Genomic DNA, 22282 nt, shown 5'->3' with positions numbered 1-22282 from the left:
ACACCCTGCCACATCCAGGGTAGGGTGGTGTGCTTGACTCCACTTGAGAATTATTAGGGGATTTTAAAAATACTGATGCCTGAGCCCCACCCCCAGAATTCTGATTTCATTGATCTGGGATGCAGCCTGGGCAAGGAATTTTGTGTGTGTGTGGGGGGCGGGGGGGGAGTTAGTAGATTGAACAAGACAGAAGCTGATTTTTCTTCCACCTAAATGTCAGCATAGGGCTGCTGGGGCTATTCTGCTCCCCAGAGTCAGCAGGGCCTCAGATTCCTCCAGATCACTGGGCTGTAGGAGCGAGACAGCAGCCATCGCAGCCATCACAACCCCGGTCCTGCTGCAGGACAGAGGAAGGATGTGAGAAAGGGGGCAAAGGGTGCCGTCCCTGGGCGGGAGCAGCCACATGACACTTGTCCTCACTTGCTATCACCAGTCCTGGCTCATATATATGGCCACACTTAGCAGAAAGAGAAGTGAAGAAACAGGTTATATATGGGGCAGCCCAGGGGAAAAGTCTATCCCCACAAGAATAGCTATTGGAGGACAATTAGAAGTTTCTGATGCAAATTCCCAAAGGCTGAAACTCGACATAGAAATTTTCAAAAGCTCCTCAGGTGATTGTAAAAAGAGTCAAAATAAAGAACAGCCATTCTGAGGGGTTGGCAAGGCAGGTAGGGATTAGGGGTACCTTCCCTGGCAAGCCCCCTCAGAGAGGAGGAAAAAGCTGGGGCTGGGCCTGGGGTACCCCTGTGGGTGGCCCTGCTACGGTAAGGGGCTACTGCTCCCTCTTCTCTGCCCCTCAAAGGGGAATGAATCCTTGAGCATCTATAGTGGGTAGAGCACAACTGTCACAGCAACCCTGTGAGACTGGAGCTATTATACTCCCATTTCACAGAGGAGGACAACTGAGATTCCGTTCAGTTCATTGAAAGCGCTGCCCTGGGTCACATAGGCAAGTAACACAAAACTGAGGTTGGAATCCAAGTCCGAGAGGCTCCCACCCCCTCCCACTTAGAACCACACTTCCTGTCACTGACCACAGAATCTCCACAGGTACAAAAATGACATGCGAATTGATCCTCGCCTCTTTCCAGCTGGGAAGTACCGGATCACCAACAACTACGGGCTGTTGACCCTGGAGATTAGGAGGTGAGACTGTGAATCCGGAGGGACCCATAGCCCCCAGACTTCATCACCATCAAAGCCAGAGCAGGGTCCCAAGCTTTCTCAGAGCTGTGTCCTCAGCTTGTCTCACCTTTAGAAGTATCTGGGGTGCTGGTCAAAATGCTGATTCCAGGGCTGAGCCCTCTAGAGGTTCAGATTAAGTAGCTCTGGAGTGGAGCCCGGGAATCAGTATGTAATAGGCACTCATCCTGTGTCGTTCCAATGCCTTGGAATACACTGAGACACGCAGACTGAGATTTTTTTTTTTTTTTTGAGACAGAGCCTCAAGCTGTCCCCCTGGGTAGAGTGCCGTGGCATTACAGCTCACAGCAACCTCCAACTCCTGGGCTCAAGCGAGTCTCCTGCCTCCGCCTCCCAAGTAGCTGGGACCACAGGCGCCCGCCACAACGCCCGGCTATTTTTTGGTTGCAGCCGTCATTGTTGTTTGGCGGGTCCGGGCTGGGGATTCGAACCCGCCACCTTAGGTATACGTGGCTGGCACCTTAGCCGGTTGAGCTATAGGCGCCGAGCCCAGACTGAGATTTAATAGCAAGTGCTGAGCTGAGAAAGCAAGGTGCTAGCGTACAGAAAACATACATATTCACAAACGCATACAAACAGACTCACACACACGTGTGTACATACACACACATGCGCAGAAGGAAGCAGAGAGGAGGGTTGGGTCTTTCAGTAGATGGCTTAAGCATGAGTCTTAAGCATGATTTTGGAGGAAGAGGCAGGCTGCGTGGAGGGCATTTAAAAGTACAATCCTCCAAATATACGTGTCATTCATATGAACTACTGTATATTGAGGTCCTCCTGGTATCAAGCCCTGTGCTAGGTGCTTTGTGTGTAAGATCAGTAATCCTTACCAGCCCGCCCACAGGGAGGCATGGTCATCCCACGTCGTAGGGAAGAGACAGGCTCTGAAAGCAAAGGGTCTTGCACAGCTAGCACCAGGCAGGGCCTGGGTTTGAGCCAGTTCTCTCGATCTGGATTGTTTTCAAAATACCAAGCCCTCCATCTCAACCAACTCTGATTTCAAAGTCACAAAGATGAATAGGACATTTGCTTCTCAGAAGCAAAGTGGGGCTACATGGTTATAAATACCCGAGCATGCAAAGTAAAAACAGGGAGGTGCCCCATGGGCTGCACAGTCGGGAAGGTGTGCGGGCCAGGGAGCCTCGAGGGGCAGATGAGGCTGGCCCTTGAAGCAGAGGGGATTCCTGCCCTGAGTGACCAGGGTAAAAAGGAGGCACCGTGGGGCCTCTGTGCTTGCTGATGGGGCCAGATATGCCACATGCTACCACCTACTCTCTGTCACCAAGGTGCCCCTGGGCTACAGCTGACCTAAGCTTTCTCTGGGAACATGACAGGGTTGGCTGAGAACATGTGGGCTTCTGGGCCAGTTCTGTGCCAATCGGCAGTGTGCTTCAGCTAAGTCTGTCTGGTTCTCTGTGTTAAAGGATGAGGCTCGTGCTCCAGAATTCTAGTTTGAAGCTGGGTTGGATTCCAGTTGCTATGTGACTCTGGACAAGTCACTTAACCTCCCTGATCCTCCAGATTCAGCAGTAGCAATGCAATGTGGCACATCGTATTTCTGAAGCACTTTTCCCTGAGGTGGTTTAGGTGGTGTTATATCCCTAGTTTTTCAGAAGACATGGAAACATGGAGAGGTGCAGTCACCAGCCCAAAGACACACAGCCTTTCACAGGCAGTGCCCAGGTCTTCCCTTTGCACCATGAGGCTTTCCTTTAACCCCTAGCCTTTCCCACAGAGGACTTGTGGGGACTTGTGTTTCCTGCGGAGCCCAGCAGTCTCAGAGGGCACCTTCTCCCTCTCTCCTTTTTTTTTTTTGGCCGGGGCTGGGTTTGAACCTGCCACCTCCAGCATATGGGGCTGGTGCCCTACTCCTTTGAGCCACAGGTGCCGCCCCTCTCCCTCTCTCCTTTTCAGATGTACCCTTGAGGACTCAGCCACCTACACTGTGAAGGTGAAGAATGCCTTTGGCCAGGCCTCCTCCTTCGCCAAAGTCCTTGTCCGCAGTGAGTCCTCCCATCCCCAACAGGCCAGCCTGGACCACAACAAACCCACATGGAGCAGAAGAGGACATGGGTCTGTTTCCGACCCAAGCAAGGACTCCAAACACAAGGGTGTTTAGCCTGACATTGGGTGGCCAAGGTAGCCATGGAGACTCCCACTGCCCTGAGGGCCTTTGGAGCCAGTGAGACTCTTCTGTCTCAGCCTTGCAGGGACAGCACTGCCAGCTTTGGAGGTGATGTTGTGAGGCATGGGTGAGGCAGGATCATCTTGCTCCTGTAGACAGGTGCCAAGAGCAATTAGGATGAGAGGGGAAGGGAACTGACCTTTTTGAGCTCTCATTACATACCGAGCACACTTAATAGTACCTGATTCTGTCCTGAGTTAGCTGGTGACAGGACTGGGACAGAACTCAGCTCTGTCTGCATGGAAGGCACCTCTGTGTGAACTGGATGGACGAATTAGATAAAAGGGGCCCCTTCCTCCAGGCAAAAGTAGCCAGGACACATGGCTTGGCAAATGGAAAACAGACTGGATTTCAGCCACCACATCCCCTCTCTGAGGACACCTTTGTGCAGTGTGCAACTTATACAACTGTTTAAGGCAACCCTACATGCCTGCCATGCTAAAGAACATGCTTATCCCACCAGTTTGGACTTAGGTCTGGATCCAGCTCAGAGCCTCCGGGAGGATAGTGTGGCCCTGCCAGCCCTGCTGACGGGACCTCAGGGACAAAGGCCAAGCCCCACCAACTCCCCACCTGACTTCCACTGCCCCAGTTGGGTTCTGGTGCATACTTCCCAGTAGTTGGGCTCAGGCCCTTCCTGGAGATTACCTTGGGGGCATTTAAAATCATAGCAGGGGAGCAGGGGATACACGAGTCAGCCAGACCCAAGTTCACATCCTAGCTCTGGCACCTGTGCAAACCTAGGAAACCCCTTCACCTCTCTGAGCCTATTTCCTCGTCCGTGAAAGGGGGAATCCTATCACCTCCCTCAGAAGCTCATGTTGGTTTAATGAGATGATACGGATAAGCTTGGCTTGTGATAGGCTCCTGGGAAATAATAACTTACCCCAACTATAACCAGGGCAGAGCACTGCCCAGGGGGCCACACTTCTGGACCCTTGAGAATGCTATGCTTTGCACTTGGGGCCCCTGGGAGAGAGAAGCTCCCCCAGCCCCTCTCACCCCCCCCCCACATATACACTCTAAAGGCATCTGTCCTGGGCTGCAGACAGGTGGAGTCCAGCCCCCTCCTTGCCTCTCATCAGACCTTGTTAAACTGTCCTGCACGGCCCTCTCCACCCTCTGCCTTATTCCCCAAATAGCTCTCAGGAGGCAGCTGTCCCCACTGCCAGGCCAAGCTCTCTGTGTGGAAATCTGAGCTGTCCCCATAGGCTGTGCCCAGAGTCAAGCGCAAGGTCAGGCATTGGATTCCCACCTCTCTCTGTCCGCCCATCCTTCCCATCACTTCACGCAGATCCCTGTCCCTGTCCCTGCCTCCTCCAGGCCAGCAACTCTAGGATCCCTGGCCTTATTCTTGGCTCCCAGACTCCAGTAACTTCCTGCTGAGAGCATCTGCTCAATGCCACCACCACCATCTCTGCTCCTACCTCCGTAGCAACTTTGGTGGTCTTGGTAAAAGGCTCTAGGCTGGGAGGCAGGAGCCCTGGGTTCCAATCCTAAGACTTCCAAGACTTCCACTTATTTTCTGTGAGAGCTTGGGCAACCTCCTGCCTCTCTCTGGATGTCACCCAGGAAGGACCTTCCCAGGGACCAGTGTCATATCATCACTCTAGACCTCTGGGACATTAGCTGGGTGACTCTGCCTCAGTTTCCCCATTGGTATGAGAGGGTAATAGGGCATATACAGATAGGGGGCTGCTGGCATGTGACAAGCACTTTGAGAGTGACAGTTATTATTATTCTCAGGTGATCGGTATCAGTATGACATTGGATTTCACCCTTCAGCCCCCAGGCAGCTCTCTCATTGCTCCCCTCACCCCTCTCCCTGACCCACCAGCGATCTGCAGTCTCTAACCAAGTTGAACCTCTGTGAAGACAGGGCATGATCCTGGTGGCCAGTTTGGATAGAAGAAGGAAACCAGCATTTATTGAGCACCTACTGTGTGTCAGGCTCTGGATGAGAGCTTTATTCATGTGAACTAATTAACTCATAACCCCACATCATCAGATAGGAATTATTGTCCCCATTTTACTAATGAAGAAATTGAGGCAGGAACAGGTGAAAGAACATTTCCAAAGCCACAGGGGAAAAACCAGAGAGATCAGGACTCGAACCCATTCCCAAAGCCCATGTCCCCAAAATATAGTAGGAATGTGCAGTCTGGGCCTTCTCCAACTCCACTTGCCTTGGGTTTTCAGCTTACCTGGGGAAGGATGCTGGCTTCGATTCAGAGATCTTTAAACGTAAGTAGGCTGGTGTGGGGCTTGGGAGGTACTGGGGACTCTGTTCAGGTTTTGGCCTCCCCACAGTCCTTTTTTATAATACATCCAACCCTTACCCACAAGGATGTCCAGTTGGGGTCTGTCTGTGAGCTGGTAATACTTGTTCACTGGCTTCATGGAGTCCCAAGGTAGCCCCAAGCTGCCCCCTACTGCTCAGCTGTCCCCTGACCAAAACTGGGTTAAAAAGGCAAAGCCCAAAGGCACTTAGCTTTCAGATATTTGCTGTTCTGGTTTTTCTGGTTTTCACCTAGATAAGTTTCTTCTCCTCCACCCCCCCACCCCCCCTCCCCCGCCCAAAGCTAGGTTTCTCCCAATCAAAACTAAGAGGAGAGGGGTTGCCCCAGAAGGATCCTGGCCCCCATCTAAGCTCCCAGCCACCCTGGCTATCTCAAAAACCTCTGCCCCCAATTTTTATTCCCACCTCAGGATCGATGTTTGGACCCAAAGTGGAATTCACATCAATGCTGAAGCCAATCTTTGCCCGTGAGAAGGAGCCCTTCTCTCTGTCCTGCTTATTTTCGGACGATGTATTAGACGCTGAGCAGAACATCCAGTGGTTCCGAGATGGTGAGGACCCCGGTCCTGGACCGCAGCCTCCAGAGGCAGCCCCCTCTGCAGCTCAACTCAGATCCAGACAGGCTGAAAGCCAGAGTGGGACTAGAGGCCTGGCTCCATCCCTGATTCAGGAACCCCCCAATGGCCAGGGATTAAGCTATGCCCCCCTCCACAGGGTGCTAAGGAGGCAGAAGAAAGTGGGCACATAGCCAGGTGGGGTCAGCCCCAGGCAAAATGGGGTAAGCCACGTTGCCCCACAAATGGCCATCACACATCTGTGGGGTGTTAGTCCCTGTACCGGGGCTGGGGCGCAGGGCGGGTACAGAGGCATGTGAGCTCAGGGAGGAGGGAGGAAGCCATCAGTACTAGCTACCCACATCACTGCCACCCTAGCTTTGAGTGGTGGCATTCGAAGCCATGGCAACAGAGACTAAGGGTAGGAGACAGCAGGGGGCAACTTGTGACAGTCACATGTGGCTTTTCAGAAGCAAGGTGGGGATGCAGAGTACATAACTCAGGGCTTATAGGCTGGGATGCCTCTGGGGTTATCACTGGGAAGGGCCGGGGAAGGCTGGTCAGCCAAGGCAGGAAGAGGGCAAGAAGGGTGTCCAGACCTGCTGCCCCGACCTGATCAGTTTGTAGCCAAAGGACAGGAACATAGCGTCCCTCCTGCTGCCCTACCACCGAGCCCAGGAAGGACTGCCTGGGGGGGCTGGGGACCCGAGGAGCCCTGACAAACAGCTGCAGAGTTTCCCAAAGGCTGAGATGTTTTCCCAGGCCTGCAGATCTTCCAGAACAGAAGAGGGAGGAGACTTTGTGTGAGACAAATAGGAGAGATGGCCCCATGGCATGGCCTCAGGGCAGGGCCCATTCCCTGAGTCCCAGGGTCCCTTCCTGGGTTCCTCCTCCTCACTAAGCTCCCCGACACCAGCTCCCACCTGCCTCACTGAGACCCCCCTCTCTCAATGAGACCCCAGCCCCTTCCCTGAGCCCCCACTCACCTCAATGAACCCCCCTTCTTTGACTCCCTCAACCCTATAGAGGCCCCATCTCTTCTGTTCCCACTCCCTCTCAGAACCTCCACCCCCACTCTGGGCCCTATCCCCACCCCCAAGCCTTCTGCAGAGGAGAGTTCAGCTGCCACCCTAGCAAAACCCTGGAGGCTGACACCCCACCCTGAGCCTCAGGCTGCAGCCACCCAGCCCTGCCCTCTGCCTGGCCAGGACCTGTAGACCCCCAGAGCTTCTACGGGCTCCCAGCTGAGGCCAGGGTCCCCCATAAACTCACACTAAACCTCCTTCCCCTCTACAGGGAAGCTGCTGAGGTCCTCAGGTCGACGACAGGTTCTCTATGAAGACCGCCAGGCATCCCTGAAGGTGTTCTGCGCCTACAAGGAGGATGAGGGGCTCTACACGATCCGGGTGTCCTCACCCCGCGGGTCCCAGGAGCAGAGCACCTATGTGCTTGTGAGAGGTGAGGGGGTGGGGGCAGGTGGCAGCTGAGCCCCAGAACAGGCCTCTGCACTTGGCTTGCTGTGGGACCTCAGTTTTTCTCCCAGAAAATCAGGACATTGGGTCTAAGAACCTCTGTGGTACTAGGTGACCCTCTAAGACAGCGGTTCTCAACCCACAGGAAGTAAATTAAAGGGCTGCGGCATTAGGAAGGTTGAGAACCACTGCTCTAAGAGGATATGGCCTGAGAAACAGACTGGCTGGGAGGCAGGGAAGGGGGGCAGAGCGTGGGGCTGGGGTGATTCTGGCCACTGGCTAAGCTCTGCCTCCTGGTTTCTTCACTCGATCTGGATTCAAATCCTGGTTTTGTCTCTTTACTAGCTGGGTGACCTTGGACAGCTCAATCACTCACCTCTGCAAGACTCAGTTTCCCCATTTACAAAGTGGAGGGCTGCTCTGGGCTCAGAAATTAATTATGCCAATTATTCAGACGCTTAGTGGAAAATGGGCCCTTAATAATTGGTACTCCCTAGCTTGGCACCTGTGGCTCAAGTGGCTAAGGCACCAGCCACATACACCTAAGGTGGCGGGTTCGAATCCAGCCAGGCCTGCCAAAACAACAATGACAGCAGCAACCAAAAAATAGCCGGGCATTGTGGTGGGCGCCTGTGGTCCCAGCTACTCGGGAGGCCAAGGCAGGAGACTCGCTTGAGCCCAGGAGTTGGAAGTTGCTGGGAGCTGTGATGCCGCAGCACTCTACCCAGGGGGATAGCTTGAGGCTCTATCTCAAAAAAAATAATAATAATAATTGTTACTCTCCCCTCCCAGATGCTGCTGTCTGGGGGGCTAAGGAGGCTGGTATTCAGGCCCTAGTTCTCAACATCAGAACTGTGCCCCTGAGGGGATAATGAGAGGAAGGTATTGGGCAGGAGTGGAAAGGGGCTCATTACCAAGTGGCCACTGACTGGCAATGCCCCCTCCTCTTACCCCTGGGTTCCAGATGCTGCACCTGAAAATCCAGGGGCCCCAGGGGCCCCACTGAATGTTCAGTGCCTGGATGTGGACAAGGACTGCCTCATTCTGACCTGGGCCCCACCCAGTGACACCCGGGGCAGCCCCATCACTGCCTACTCCATCGAGAGGTGAGTCAGTCTCTTGAGTGGCACAGTCCCTAGGGGCAGAATTCTGTCTGGGTATGGGCCCACAGCAAAGAGGGGGCCCCAGGCCTGGCCTCTGAGATTGCCATCCCACACTGTTCCTTGGAATAGGGCAGGAGAGAGACATGCTGTATCATTTAGGAACAACAGGAGGGCATCCATGCCCTCAAATCCCACTGATGCCTGGAATCCCACCACTGGGGACCAGCCATTGCCCTCTGCACCCTCTACACGAGCCGACCTAGAGGAGCAAGACGGTCAAGTGCTAGAGGCCTGAGCACATGTGAATTTGTTGGCCGTTTTTCTTCCTGAATGGCAGAGTTGGGATAGCACTGACCCCAAGGGAGAGGAACGCCCCAGGAAGGGGAAAGGAGTCAGAGGGCCCAGAACCTCCCACTGTATTGCCACACTGCCGCCTCTGAGGCCCCAGCGGGAGAGGACACCCAATCCCACCAGCTCCCCTGTGGAGTGCGGGGCGGCACTAAGGGCGTGTCTCGTCTCTTTTCATCCTTACAACCACCCCATATAAGGGGAAGGTGACTTTGCCCACAGTCACATTCGCCGTGAGTGGTGGAGACAAGAGTTGGATGCATACTGACCACTGCCCTCCCACCCCCAGTCAGTAATGTTGTGCTGCCTGAGAGGGTGCAGAGAGCCCAGGCTCCCAGGGTCAATCTGGAACCCGCTCTGACATAAAGAGTGGACAGCTCTCGGGCAAAATCTCAGTTCTATGAGCTGTGTAATCTCGGGCATGTCCTCTCCCTCTCTCGCTCTCTCTCTGAGCCATGAACCCCTACATATAGCGTGGAGGAGGCTATACCTGGCTCCGAGGGCTATGGGGACATGAAGTGGGACCTGGGTGTGGAGGGCAGAGCACAACCCCAGGCTCACAGGAAAGCTCATGAGGGGCACTGGCTGTGTTGGTCAGTGCCAGGGTCAGGGTCAAGGACAGTGAAAAGGCCTCCAGGGGGGCCTGGGGTTGGAACGAGGCTCTTCAGTTGGAGAGCAGGACTTTAACTGGCAGAGATGGGCAGGGCAGGGCAGGCAGCCGGGGTCAGAGTGTGATCCGGGGAGAGGCTCAAACCTGGAAGGTGTGCATCTTGGACAAGGGCTAAAAGCTGGGGCTTGTCTTCCTCCACAGGTGCCAGGGTGACTCCAAGGAATGGGTGCCCTGCCATGAGGCCCCCGGAGGGACCTGTCGGTGCCCAATCCAAGGCCTTGTCGAAGGCCAGAGCTATCGGTTTCGGGTGAGAGCCATCAACAGGGCAGGCAGCAGCCTCCCCTCCAAGGCCTCAGAAGCTGTTGTCATGGGTGACCGTGATGCAGCCCAGAGAAAGACAGGTGGGTACAGAGGTCTAAAGGGACAGAGCATCAGTCAGGGCATCCCCAGGACTGCCTCCCACAGGAGGCAGCTCAGCCCACAGGACCCCCAGCCTGATGGAGGAGACACAGTCTAGTCCTCAGGAACCCCCAGGCTGATGAAAGAGATACAGCCAGCCCTCAGGAACCCAGTCTGTTGGAGGAGACACAGTCCTGCCCTCAGGATCCCCTAATCGGAGGGGGAGGATACAGCTAAACTGAGGGAGGACAGCAGCACCTTCTTCAGGATGGCCTTAATCTCAAGGAGAAAAACAGCATTGCCCTCGGGAGCCCCAACCCAGGGCAGCACGTGCCTAAGCCACGTAGTGAGGGCCAGGGGCTGCCAGGCCAAGACCAGGTCAGGCCAGGATTCAGAACCAGGAGCAGGGTCTGACTCCTCCTGCCCCCCACCCTCAATGCTCCATTCTCATCCTAGAGATCCCCTTTGATCTGGGAAACAAGATCACGGTCAGCATGGATGACTTTGAAGGTATGCGGGGGGACCCTCATCTCCTACGTAGTTCTGGAAACTCTGGGACACACACTGGCAAAGGGGCAGAAATTGTCCACATGCAGGGTGGGGGGATGCAAAGGTGAGTGGGGTGTAGTTGGAGGAGGCCAGGGTGTCATGGAGGAGGTGGCATATTGGGAAAAGGCCTGGATGGGACATCAGGAGACCTGGGTTCTGACCCTGGCTCTGCCTCACGTTGCCAGCTGACCTGGAGCAAATTCCTGCCTCTGTGGAACGAGAGGCTGAGGTGAGGGGTCTCTGAGGGCCCCCAATCTCTGCCCCAATGACTCTGATTCCAGATGCTGTGATCATCCCCTCACCCCCAACCAATGTCCACGCCAGTGAGATTCGAGAGGCCTACGCGGTTCTGGCCTGGGAGGAACCGAAACCCCGGGGCAAAGCCCCACTGACCTATTCCCTGGAGAAGGTACAAGACCCCCAGGACCCAGCCCCAGGCTGGCCTAAGAAAGGATTATACTGTGGGGCAGGGTGTGGGAAGGGCAGGGACTGCTGAGACCCCAGGCAGTGTTCCCTGAGGAGGCTTCAGAGAACAGAAGAGGATTCCCTGCCTGGAAGGGCTTGAGCATGGCCCTACAGAGAGGCAGGACAGATGGAATGGCCCTCCGAGGTTACCTCCAGCTCTGAGAGGCCAGTCACTGCTGCCAGCTCTCAAGGTTGTTAATGGAAATATGCAAAATTAAGAGGCACACAGAATAATAACAACAGTAAGATCCACCATATCCTGGGTATCTCCCCATCCCCAGAGCTGGCATCAGGGTCATTGACTGGGGACAATGTCGGAGGCAGGGGAGACCACACTGGGGGCAGGGCAGCTCTTGTGGAGTAGACATCACAGTGGAGGGGAAGCCATCCAGCAGAGCAGAAGACAGCAGGTTGTTATGATTGATTCAAATCCTGACTTCTGCTGGGTGATCCTGAGTTAGATTCCTAATTTCTCTGAGCCTCAGTTTCCTCCAGCATAGAGCAGAGAACCTCCCCTATGAGGATGAAAGAAAACACAGCCCATGCCTGGGACCAGCAGCCCAAGGAGGGGTCCTTGGCTGCTATCTCCCTAAAGTCAGAGACCAAGTTTATCTTCTCCTTACTTGCCGGGCCCAGTGTAGTGCCTGACACATACTAGGTACACAGTAAAGGTTTAGTCAATAAACAAGTTAAAACCTTCCAGAAAGGAATCTCCAGCTCTGGCTGAGGGACCATCTCTGGTTAAAACCTTCCAGGGAGGAATCTCTGGCTCTCTTTCTACACTTGCATAGGTCCTGTTTCTCCGACGCAGGAAAGCTATAGATAATCAAGGATTTGTTTAGTGTAGACCAAAATGATAAAGACCTTGAAGTCAGACAGCTTGGATTCAAATCTATCTCTGCTACTAGCTTTGTGACCTTGGGCAAGTTATTCGGTCTCTCTGTGCCTCGGTTTCTTCTTCTGTAAAATGGCAATAATATTTTATATGCAACTTATAAGGCTAACGTGAACATCCAGTTAATTCAAACACATAAAAACTTAAGAGTAGAGCTTGGTGCACACTAAGTGTTCGGCAGTGTTCACTGTTTCTTGTGGCAATTTCTTGGCCTAGCTGGGTTCTCGGCCACTGACAGCCAGGTGGACCTTAGGAGGGAAAAAAACACAGAGGGCAGAATCAGTGGGTCCCCCTGGTGACTTTGGGTGTCAGCTCTCATGCCCGGATTCAGCAGAAGTAGCCTCACTCACCAGCATCACCCTGGGCTCCTTACCCTCCATCTGTCCGGAGCCTTGGGATTTATGGCTGGCTTTTGAGTCCCCGCTGCTGTGGATAGTGACCAGAGGAGCCACCCACACCTACATTTAAATATCATATTCTCCAAATATTAGGTGAATGAGTTCTGGCCAAGTTACCAAACCTCTCTGAAGCTGCGTCTCCTCCTCAGTGGGGAAATGAACACCGTCCTTGCCGGGTAGAAACACAGATGGAGCACCTCCCATGTGTCAATACTGCCCTTGGCCTTGAGGACACAGCAGTGGGTGGTGGTGGGGGATACTAATGATAAACAAGTAAATCAGTGGACTATTAAGCACAATAAGTAGCGGTAGGCACTAAGAAGAAAAATACAGGCAGGGAAGGACATTGGAAGCAGAGGAGGAGAGGCTGCTGGCATTTTAAGCGGAATGGCCAAGGAGGGTGGGGGTGGGGCTGCCCAGAAAATGACCTACAGGAAGTGAAGAGCCAGTCCAGGCTGAGGGACCAGCAAGTGCAAAGACCAAGAGGTGGCATTGGGGCCACCAGGGCAGCAGAGAGGCACAGAGATAGCAAGAGTGGAAAGTGGCCAAACAAAACTGAGCTCAGGTGGCAGGGAAGCTCGTGCTCCGAGGGACTTGAGCAAAGGGGACCTGATCCACCCTGTGCTGTAAAAGGATCACTCCAAAGGCCATTTGAGAAAAGACTAAAGGGGGTACCGGCAAAAACAGGGAGTCCAGTCAAAGGCTGTTGAGATAATTCAGGCAAGAGATGCTGGCAGCCTGCCAAGGTCGTGCAGGGGAGCATGAGGTGGGGCAAGTTATGGCTGGGTTCTGGGTACGCTTTGAAGGGACAGCCAACTGGGTGTGTTGATGGAGCACATTTGGGGTTCGTGGGAGAGAGTGAAGAAGCCGGGATGGCTCCAGGGGGAGTTGGGAGCCCCCAGTGCAACATGGGCAGCACAGGTGCGACACGTGAGGGAGCACAAGTCCTAGACACACAGAGTGTGAGGTCCCAGCAGACATCAGGTCCCTCAAGGGGACAGAAGCTCATGAGGGCACCCAGGTGTCCACTCAGCCAACCCTCCTTCTTCTTTCTCTTCAGTCAGTCATAGGCAGTGGCACCTGGGAGGCCATCCACTCAGAAAGCCCTGTGAAATCTCCGAGATTCGCCCTTCTGGATCTGGAGAAAGGAAAGTCATATGTCTTCAGAGTGCGGGCAATGAACCAGTATGGCCTAAGTGATCCCTCGGAGCCCAGCGAGCCCATCGCCCTGAAGGGCAAGCCAGGTACTCACGGGGTACAGGGGATGGGTGGCAGGCAGGCAGGCCTGGACACCAGCCTCCGGGCCATGGGACTCAAGGCTTCAGGGACAGAACGCTGTCCATTCCTCATCCATGACCCCTTTGACCTATCACAACACTGAAATGCAACATGATCTCAGGCCTGGAAAATTTTAAGACATCAGAAATCACATTTCTCTGGACAAGACGCTCAAGGAGAGATGGATGTTTTTTCCAGATCAATAATTCACAATTTATAGAGTCCAGCAGGGTCCAGCACAGGAACCAAGTGTGAGCAGGTGACCCCTCAGTTCTAAAGGTCCCTGGCATGCTGCTGGAGTCCTGCCTATGCAGCTCAGAGCAGACCCCCACTTGCTCCCTGGTGGGGTTCATCTGCAGCCCAATGAGGGCCTGGGCAAGTCACTTCCAAGCTGCAAACCTTACTGTCCTCACCTGCCAGGCCATTGCTCTGACAGCCCTGGTCACTGCTTACCTCTCACAAGAGAGGACTTTTAGGACACACGAGCCCAGGGAATACTCTGGGCCTGGTAAAGAGCTGCCCACAGCCCCGGCATAACCTGAATTCACGCACCGACCCTGATGACTGCCAGGGCTCCTCCCCTGTCCCAGCCAGTCAGAGCCGTGTAACTCAGCATCCTCACTTCACACACAATTCTGTTTTCCAGCTACCCTCCCTCCTCCAGCTCAAGTTCAAGCTCTCCGAGACACACAGACCTCTGTCTCCCTGACCTGGGATCCTGTGAAAGGCGGCCCAGAGCTCCTGGGTTATTACATCTACTCCCGGGAGGCAGGGTCATCTGAGTGGCAAACAGTTAACAACAAACCCATCTTGGACAACAAGTGAGTCTGCCCACCCCTTTCCGTACCGGAATAGCCTCGAAGGAGATGCCCTGATAGGAATGAAGCCAAACATGTCACAGGACGTGCCCCGGCCTGGCACTGGTCTAAACATCTTTCTAGTGTCAGATCGTCTGGTTCTAACTGAAATTCTATACATTTAGGACTGTTCTTTTCATTACCATTTTACGGATGAAGAGACCAAAGTACAGAGAGGTTAAGTCACTTGCCAGAGCTCTCCTAGTCAGTAAGTGGAGGAACTGAGACTTGAACCCAGATGGTCTCTTCCACCGCACCTTTTCTGAGGACACACTATCTGTAGGACAGAGTAGACTTATCTCTCTAGCTGGGGGCTTTGAACTGGCATGGCAAGACTTGGGTTAAGTCCCCTCACCCTCCACTCATTGTTCTGGTGCCATACATAGGAGACCCACCCTCTTCAAGCCTTGGTCCCTCTTCTGTAATATGGGGGCTGTGGGTGGTGGAACCACCACTCTTGGCCTCCCAACATTCCAACTCCCAGTCCACTCTGAAGCTCACTCCCATCCACGATCTTCGAAGATTCATGTCTTAGCAGGTACAGTGAGTCTCAGGGCTTCTAACCTCATGACCTCTCCCTTTCTATCAGACAACTGGCCATACCCTGAGCACATCTGGCTGGGCTCCCCTTACCCTGGGCCATGACCTTCATGGTCAACTAGTCCCCCCCCAGAAAAATGGAGAGGCCCTGTGTGCACTGGTCTTGAGTGCCTCAGGGTCAGCTACAAGGGGTCACTCATAATTTATTACTAATAACAGATGAAGTTCTCAAGATGGACAATAATCAGGTTCTTGACAAATTAGGTCAGAGTCAAGGTTATGTCTAGAGTAAGACCTCTCCCCCTACGTGTATTTGAGTGTGCTTCCCTTAGGGGGAGGGCAGTGTTGAGGGATAGTTAGCATGGACAGAGTCACACAGATAAGCAACATGTCACATGTGTACATGTCACTTGTTACATGTGGTGCCCAGGGGTCAGAGCCTGGGGTGACAGCTAAAGGAAACTCAGTTCAGCTGGGCTGTGGAGGTCACTGAACTGTCAGGCCCGACAGAGTCTGGCTAATAGGAAAGGCTAAAAAATGTTGAATGAATAAATGAATGAATGAGGGGGCAGGTGCTGTACTGGAGCTCAGGAGACCTGGCTCTGGCTAAAGCTGTTCCTTGATCAGCAGTGGGCACTTCAAAACAGGTCTTGCCACCCATGGGAGCCCTTCCCCTCCCATATTCCAGCCCTCAGGACTCATCTCCAGAGGAGAGATAAGTAACAGTACCTTCCCTAGAGGGCGCTGTGACCAATACCCTGTTGATACGGACACAGTGAGTTTTAGCGTGTGCTGCTACTGTCATGGTTCAAGGTTGTCAGGAGTTCCCAAGGATGTAAATCATGCCAAGATTTTGCTACAGGAAAATGCTAATCAGTGAAAAGGGAGAAAGAGGACTACAGTTTGGGTTTTGGCAGAAGGGGCAGGATGAGAAGGAAATTTTTCTCTAAGTCAGAGTGTCCTCATACATGGTATTCCTCTGGATGACAGTTCTCTTGGGGTCTTTAAAAGAACTTTGTGGGGTTTTGTTTTTTGGGTTTTTTGAGACAGAGTCTTACTCTGTCACCCTCAGTAGAGTACTGATGCTTCATCATAGCTCACAGCAACCTCAAACTCCTGGGCTCAAGACATCCTCCTGCCTCAGCCTCTTCCCAGGTAGCTGGAACTACAGGCATCCGCCACAACACCAGGCTATTTCTAGAGATGGGGTGTCATTCTTGCTCAAGCAATCCTGAGCTCAAGCAATCCACCTGCCTTGGCCTCCCAGAGTGCAGGGATTACAGGTGTGAGCCACTACACCTGGCCTGACTTCCTGTTTTTGAATCACAGCCACTTGTTTTCAAAGTGTGAAATGAAGTGTATTGAGAAAGAGAAAGAGAGGTTTTTACAGAGTACGAGCAAGATCCAAGCTTACAGAGTGAGAAGGTTTACAAAGCAAGATACTTTTACTATACATAGCGATGGGCCCCCATTGTCACGACAAGAAAGGCCACCACTTGTTCTTTTTTAAGGACAAGCCCCAAAGTCCTGAAGATGTATCGTGTCCACTGTGGGGTTAATTTGGTGCCTTTCTCAGCATATTTGCATTTTTAGAGCGGGCCCAGAAGAGCAAATATCCCTTAAGACTATAAGGACTGGCTCGGCACCTGTGGCTCAAGTGGCTAAGGCACCAGCCACACACCTAAGGTAGCAGGTTCAAATCCAGCCTGGGCCCGCCAAACAACAATATGGCTGCAACCAAAAAATAGCCAGGCATTGTGGTGGGCGCCTGTGGCCTGTGGTCCCAGCTACTTGGGAGGCTGAGGCAGGAGACTCACTTGAGCCCAGGAGTTGGAGGTTGCTGTGAGTTATGCTGCTACGGCACTCTACCCAGGGGGACAGCTTGAATCTCTGTCTCAAAAAAAAAAAAAAAAAAAAAAAGACTGTAAGGACTACATCCCTATTGGTGCCACTTCAGGTATCACTGTGGGACCAGGAGCAATATTTTTATATTAGGTAAAGAACTGGCCGAGAACCCTAAATCCTACCACGCTGGTGGCCACTTATCCCACAAGGTTGTTCTAGAAAGTTCAGGAATGTCTCTGGGCTATTTGGCCATCCCTGAAGACTGCATGTTTCTCTCCCAGGTTCACAGTTCCTGGGCTGAGGACAGGGAAAGAGTACGAGTTTTGTGTCAGGTCAGTCAGCGAGGCTGGTGTAGGCGAGAGCTCAGCCGCCACCGAACCCATCAGGGTGAAACAGGCCCTGGGTAAGTGCGAGAGCAGGGCATGGGGGACTCGTGACCATGTCCTACAGGGTCTAATCTCAGGGTCCAATTGGGACGTAAACCCTCAGAAGGGAAGTGGAGCTGGGGCTAAGCACCCTTTCCTTTCAGAAGAATAAACAGTAGCTTAAGGCCATGGGATGAGGCCTGATCAGCTCCAGGGGGTGGGGAGGCTCCTGGGCCCAGAAACCTGAGGTCCAGGTGACCAACGGGGGGGCAGATGCTGCTGGCCCAGGGAGCAACCCCCGGAGCAGGGTGGGCACCCACTAGGGAAGGCTGCTTGGCTTTCTCAGTTCCCACTGCCCGATCCAGCCACCCCAGAGGGCAGCTGTCCTCACCTCCCTGCCTCCCCACAGCTACCCCATCTGCCCCATATGACTTTGCCCTCCTGAACTGCGGGAAGAATGAAATGGTCATTGGCTGGAAACCCCCCAGGCGTCGTGGAGGTGGCAAGATCCTGGGCTACTTCCTGGACCAGCATGACTCTGAGGAGCTGGACTGGCACGCAGTCAACCAGCAGCCTGTCCCCACCCGGGTCTGCAAGGCAAGGCTGGGCTGGGAGACGTGCAAGACAGGCTGACTCTGAAGGGGCCTGGAGTTCCCTGCCTTGGTCACCCCACTCTCCCTCAGGGAGGCCCCACTGTGGATGGCCCTGTCAAAGGCCCCTCAGACCTCCTGCTGGGTTTGCTCCCCGCCATTGCCCCACCTCTCTGCCCCCCAGCTCCACCTCATGGTCCATGTTTTTGTTCTTCAAGGTCAGTGATCTTCGAGAAGGCCACTTCTATGAGTTCCGTGCCAAGGCTGTAAACTGGGCGGGTGTTGGCGAGCTGTCAGCACCCAGCAGTCTGTTTGAGTGCAAGGAGTGGACAATGCCCCAGCCAGGTAAGAGGCCTGAGGCTTAGAGTCCAGTGCCGGCCCGCCCTCCCTCCCCAAACCTAACCAACGTCTGAATATCACTGCGCTGTTGGTGCACAGACGCCTGCTTTGACATCCCAGGCCCCAGGGCCTTCCACAAATGAACCCTGCAATCCCTGACACAGACTGAGTCCTAACCCTGCCTTAGACCTCTGACCTGGGCCATCATACAAACCATTCCCCAACTCGATACAATCTCTGATCTCTGCTTCTGGACACAGACTAACGGATTGGTGCTGGTTTGCCTGTGTCATTCCCCATTTCCTAAGAAGCCCATTAGTCCTAGTCAAATAAGAAAGGCTGACCACCCTCCACACTCCTACCAGAACCCTGTAAGCTGCTTACAAATGAGCCCGTCCCCTCCTGCCTAGGAAGGAACAGCCACAACCTTCCATCACTCTGTCTAGCCAGTCGTGTTTTCTACACAAAAACTTTACCTGAGTATGATTGATAATGACAATGCGTGATGCTTCTGATAACAATTATAATCAGCTAATATTTAGGTATTGACTATATACCAGATACTTTTGACACATTATCTCACTGATGTTCCCAGCAGTTCTATAAGATCTGCCATTATCCCCATTTCACAGATGAGGAGACAGGAGCACCAAGTTTGAGTAACTTGCCCAGAGTCCCCATAGCTGGAAAGGGTGGAGCTGCAATAGTCTGGCAGTCTGACTCTGGAGGTCACACCCTAAACACTGACACTAAACACTGAAATGGTGAAGACTTTAGAAGGATCAATGCTGTCTGGGGTAGGGCTGGGCAAAGTTGGGGAAGTTCCCAGGAAAAGGGGATTCTGAGCACGTTTTGAAGTGTTAACCCTAATCAGGCCCAGAGCCAAGCTTTTTCAGGTACCCCCTACACCCAGAGCAGGCACTTCCAGGCTTGACTGACATGTTTGCTGACAGACCACTTGCCTCACTGTCCCTCTGTCTGAATGGCCAGCTGGCTGGCTGGTTGCCTGGGTGCTAACTCCTGCGTCTCTGCCTATGTCTCATCTCCCACAGGTCCCCCATATGATGTGCAGGCAACCGAGGTGCGGGCCACCTCCCTGATGCTACAGTGGGAGCCCCCACTCTACACGGGGGCTGGGCCAGTCACAGGTTACCACATCAGCTTCCAAGAGGAAGGCTCTGAGCAGTGGAAGCCAGTCACTTCAGACCCCGTCTCTGGCACCCACCTACGGGTGAGTTCCTGCCCCTTTGTCTCCTGGCTGGCCCTGAGCTTTCCCTGCCACAGAACATAGCAGAACCACAGAACATCAGAGTTGGAACGACCCTCAGAGATTGCTACTCTCACTTAATGGAGACAGAGGACCAGAGAGGGAGAGTGACTTACCTATAGTCACACAGCAAGTTGGTAGTAGGTCTAGCCGTCTGGTGGCCTTAACCTGCTCCACACTAGGCAGACTTCTCCCTAAAAACTCACTTGGTGGGTAGCACCTGTGGCTCAAGGAGTAGGGTACCGGCCCGATATACCAGGGGTGGCGGGTTCAAACCCGGCCCCAGCTAAAAAAACTCACTTGGTAATCATCCAGGTATATGAGCATTTACATGTGCATATCTGTGAACCAGGAATTGTCCTTCTAGAATCGAATCACAGAGAAATAATCAGGCAAATATGGAAAGATCGAAGGGCAGTGACACTCACTGTAGCATTGGTTATAATGACAAAAGTCGAAAACAACTGAAGCGTCCATCAGTAGGGGGGTGGCTTAAAGTAATCACCGTGTATCCTTAAAGCGGACTTCCATGGCACCTAGTATTATCTAAAGAATAAGAGCAGTAGCTTAGTCCTGTAATCCCAGAACTTTCAGTCCAAGGCAGGAAGCTCGCTGGAGCCCAAGAGTTCAAGACCTACCTGAGCAACATAGTGAGACCCTGAATCTGCAAAACATGGAAAAATTATCCGAGAATGGAGTAGTCCCAGCTACTTCAGCCTGGGTGACAGGGCAAGACCCTATTTCTACAAATAAATAAATAAATATATATATATATATATATATATAATGAGGTGGAACTACATGTATATAGTAGCATAAAAATGTATCCATCACATGTGGCTAAGGAAAACAAAGCAGGACGTTTTGTTAGGACGTTTTTATGCCAGAGAGCATAATTACATCTATCACATTACAGTAAGACACCTAGCAGAACCATGGTTTTATCCTCCTGCAGTGATGGTGTAGAGAAAAGAACGCAGAGTAACATAACAAAGACGACTCACAAGTATTTGTGCCAGTCCCAAAACAAAGACCTCTCTTGAGGGATTGTTAGGGAACACAAATTACTAACTTAGACAGTCGGGACTGCAGCTTTCCACGGCCTCAGGCTACCCATAGCTCCACACCCAGAGCTGTCTCACGGGGCCTCTTTGATTTAAGGGACATCTGTAAGGACTAAGGATGATCCTGAGATGTGAATTAGGTTTCATTTTCTGCAGCTGTACAGAGAGAAGGACGATTTCCTCCAGGCTGTTTTCCTGAGGTGTCTTTCCCCAGCAGGCACGGGGTAGGGGGTGTACAGTTTTGGAGATCACTCATTTGAATTCCCTTAGTGAGCACCAGGAGGGAAGAAGGCAGGCTCAAAACGATATGGATAGATATTGAGATGAGATACTGGCCGGCCCACACTCTGTGAAGCCAAGGCAGGTGGATTGTTTGAGTTCACAGGTTCAAAACCAACCTGAGCAAGAGCAAGAAGTGAGATCCGGTCTCTAGTTAAAATAGAAAAACTGAGGCAAGAGGGTCGCTTACGCCGAGTTGGAGGTTGCTGTGAACTATGACGCCATGGCGCTCTCTACCTGGGGTGACAGCTTGAGACTCTGTCTCACACACAAAAAAAGAATGAGATACTAAAAAATAGAATATGACACATACCACATTTCTGTGCGTTTAAAAGTCTAAAAGGATTTTTCCAAATTGTTCATTATGGTCATCTCTGGGGGTAGGACTGCCGAAGGAGTTTAATTCTTTATTTTACATTCTTCTCTATTGCTTTAAGTTTTTTCCAACAAGACTGCGTTACTTTTATAACCAGAAAAAAAAAAATACTTTAATTTTGTAAAAGTGGAATCAAGGATATTTAAGGCAGAATGAAGGAGGATGTGTCTTGACCCTGGAATCCTCTGAGATTCTGCAAAGCTCTCACCTGCATGGCTGGTCTCTCCATCTCAGCACATAAGTTGATCCCCGGCCAGGGCAGGACAGACTCGGGGACTTGTAGACAGCTGCTACATAAGGATGGCTGGCCATCATTCACTCACTCGGGCATTCACTAAACACTTTTTTTTTTTTTGAGACAGAGTCTCACTTTGTCTCCCTCTATCAAGTGCTGTGATATCATAGCTCACAGCAACCTCAAACTCCTAGGTTCAAGTGATCCTCTTGCCTCAGCCTCCCAACTAGCTAGGACTACAGGCATCTACCACAATACCTGGCTATTTTTAGAGACAAGGTCTCACTCTTGCTCAGGCTGGTCTCAAACTCATGAGCTTAGGCAATCCACCTGCCTCGTCCTCCCAGAATGCTGGGATTACAGGCACAAACCACCGTACCCAGGTTCACTAAACACTTCTTGATGTCTACTCAGTGCCAGGTCTGGACTAGGTCCTAGGTATGAAAAGCTAAGTAAGTCCCAGTTGTTGGGTAACAGGTAATTACAATATCATGTAATAAATGCTACAATTGAGGGGGCAGGGTTTGAGGAATTCTGGGAGCTCAAAAAGAAAGGTCAGAGATGCTCCCTGGAACCTTGTACCTGCCTGAGCTGAGCAGTAAAGGGCAAGTTGGAGTCAGCTAGACCAGGAGGGGAGGGCCCTCCAGACTCAGCAAGGGCAAAAGCAGAAACCAATGATGTGAGGAGCATGGGCCGCTGAGGGGCTGATGCAGGAGTGAGAGGACAGCAGGCTCAGGGAGCGTTAGGTACTGAACTTCGAAACT

At 52.6% G+C, this 22282-nt stretch overlaps 1 protein-coding gene across 1 annotated transcript in view; it reads left to right on the top strand.

The window, feature by feature from the left end:
• The window catches only part of MYOM3 (myomesin 3), a 47806-nt gene that overhangs the window by 6428 nt on the left and 19096 nt on the right, over nucleotides 1–22282 (top strand). Inside the window, exons 5-19 of the mRNA XM_003799840.1 lie at nucleotides 1054–1149; nucleotides 3121–3209; nucleotides 5591–5635; nucleotides 6101–6241; nucleotides 7541–7702; nucleotides 8681–8822; nucleotides 9979–10178; nucleotides 10633–10686; nucleotides 11007–11134; nucleotides 13544–13727; nucleotides 14408–14582; nucleotides 17285–17406; nucleotides 17778–17965; nucleotides 18177–18303; nucleotides 19350–19528. Coding sequence (XP_003799888.1) covers nucleotides 1054–1149; nucleotides 3121–3209; nucleotides 5591–5635; nucleotides 6101–6241; nucleotides 7541–7702; nucleotides 8681–8822; nucleotides 9979–10178; nucleotides 10633–10686; nucleotides 11007–11134; nucleotides 13544–13727; nucleotides 14408–14582; nucleotides 17285–17406; nucleotides 17778–17965; nucleotides 18177–18303; nucleotides 19350–19528 — 2032 coding nt within the window. The remainder of the gene's footprint in view (nucleotides 1–1053; nucleotides 1150–3120; nucleotides 3210–5590; nucleotides 5636–6100; nucleotides 6242–7540; nucleotides 7703–8680; nucleotides 8823–9978; nucleotides 10179–10632; nucleotides 10687–11006; nucleotides 11135–13543; nucleotides 13728–14407; nucleotides 14583–17284; nucleotides 17407–17777; nucleotides 17966–18176; nucleotides 18304–19349; nucleotides 19529–22282) is intronic.

The sequence above is a fragment of the Otolemur garnettii genome, unplaced genomic scaffold, assembly GCF_000181295.1.
Source record: "Otolemur garnettii isolate 467f Iridium unplaced genomic scaffold, OtoGar3 scaffold00156, whole genome shotgun sequence".
Classification (NCBI taxonomy): domain Eukaryota; kingdom Metazoa; phylum Chordata; class Mammalia; order Primates; family Galagidae; genus Otolemur; species Otolemur garnettii.
The sequence above is the reverse complement of the archived record's forward strand: the minus strand, read 5'-3'. Positions and strand labels throughout refer to the sequence as shown.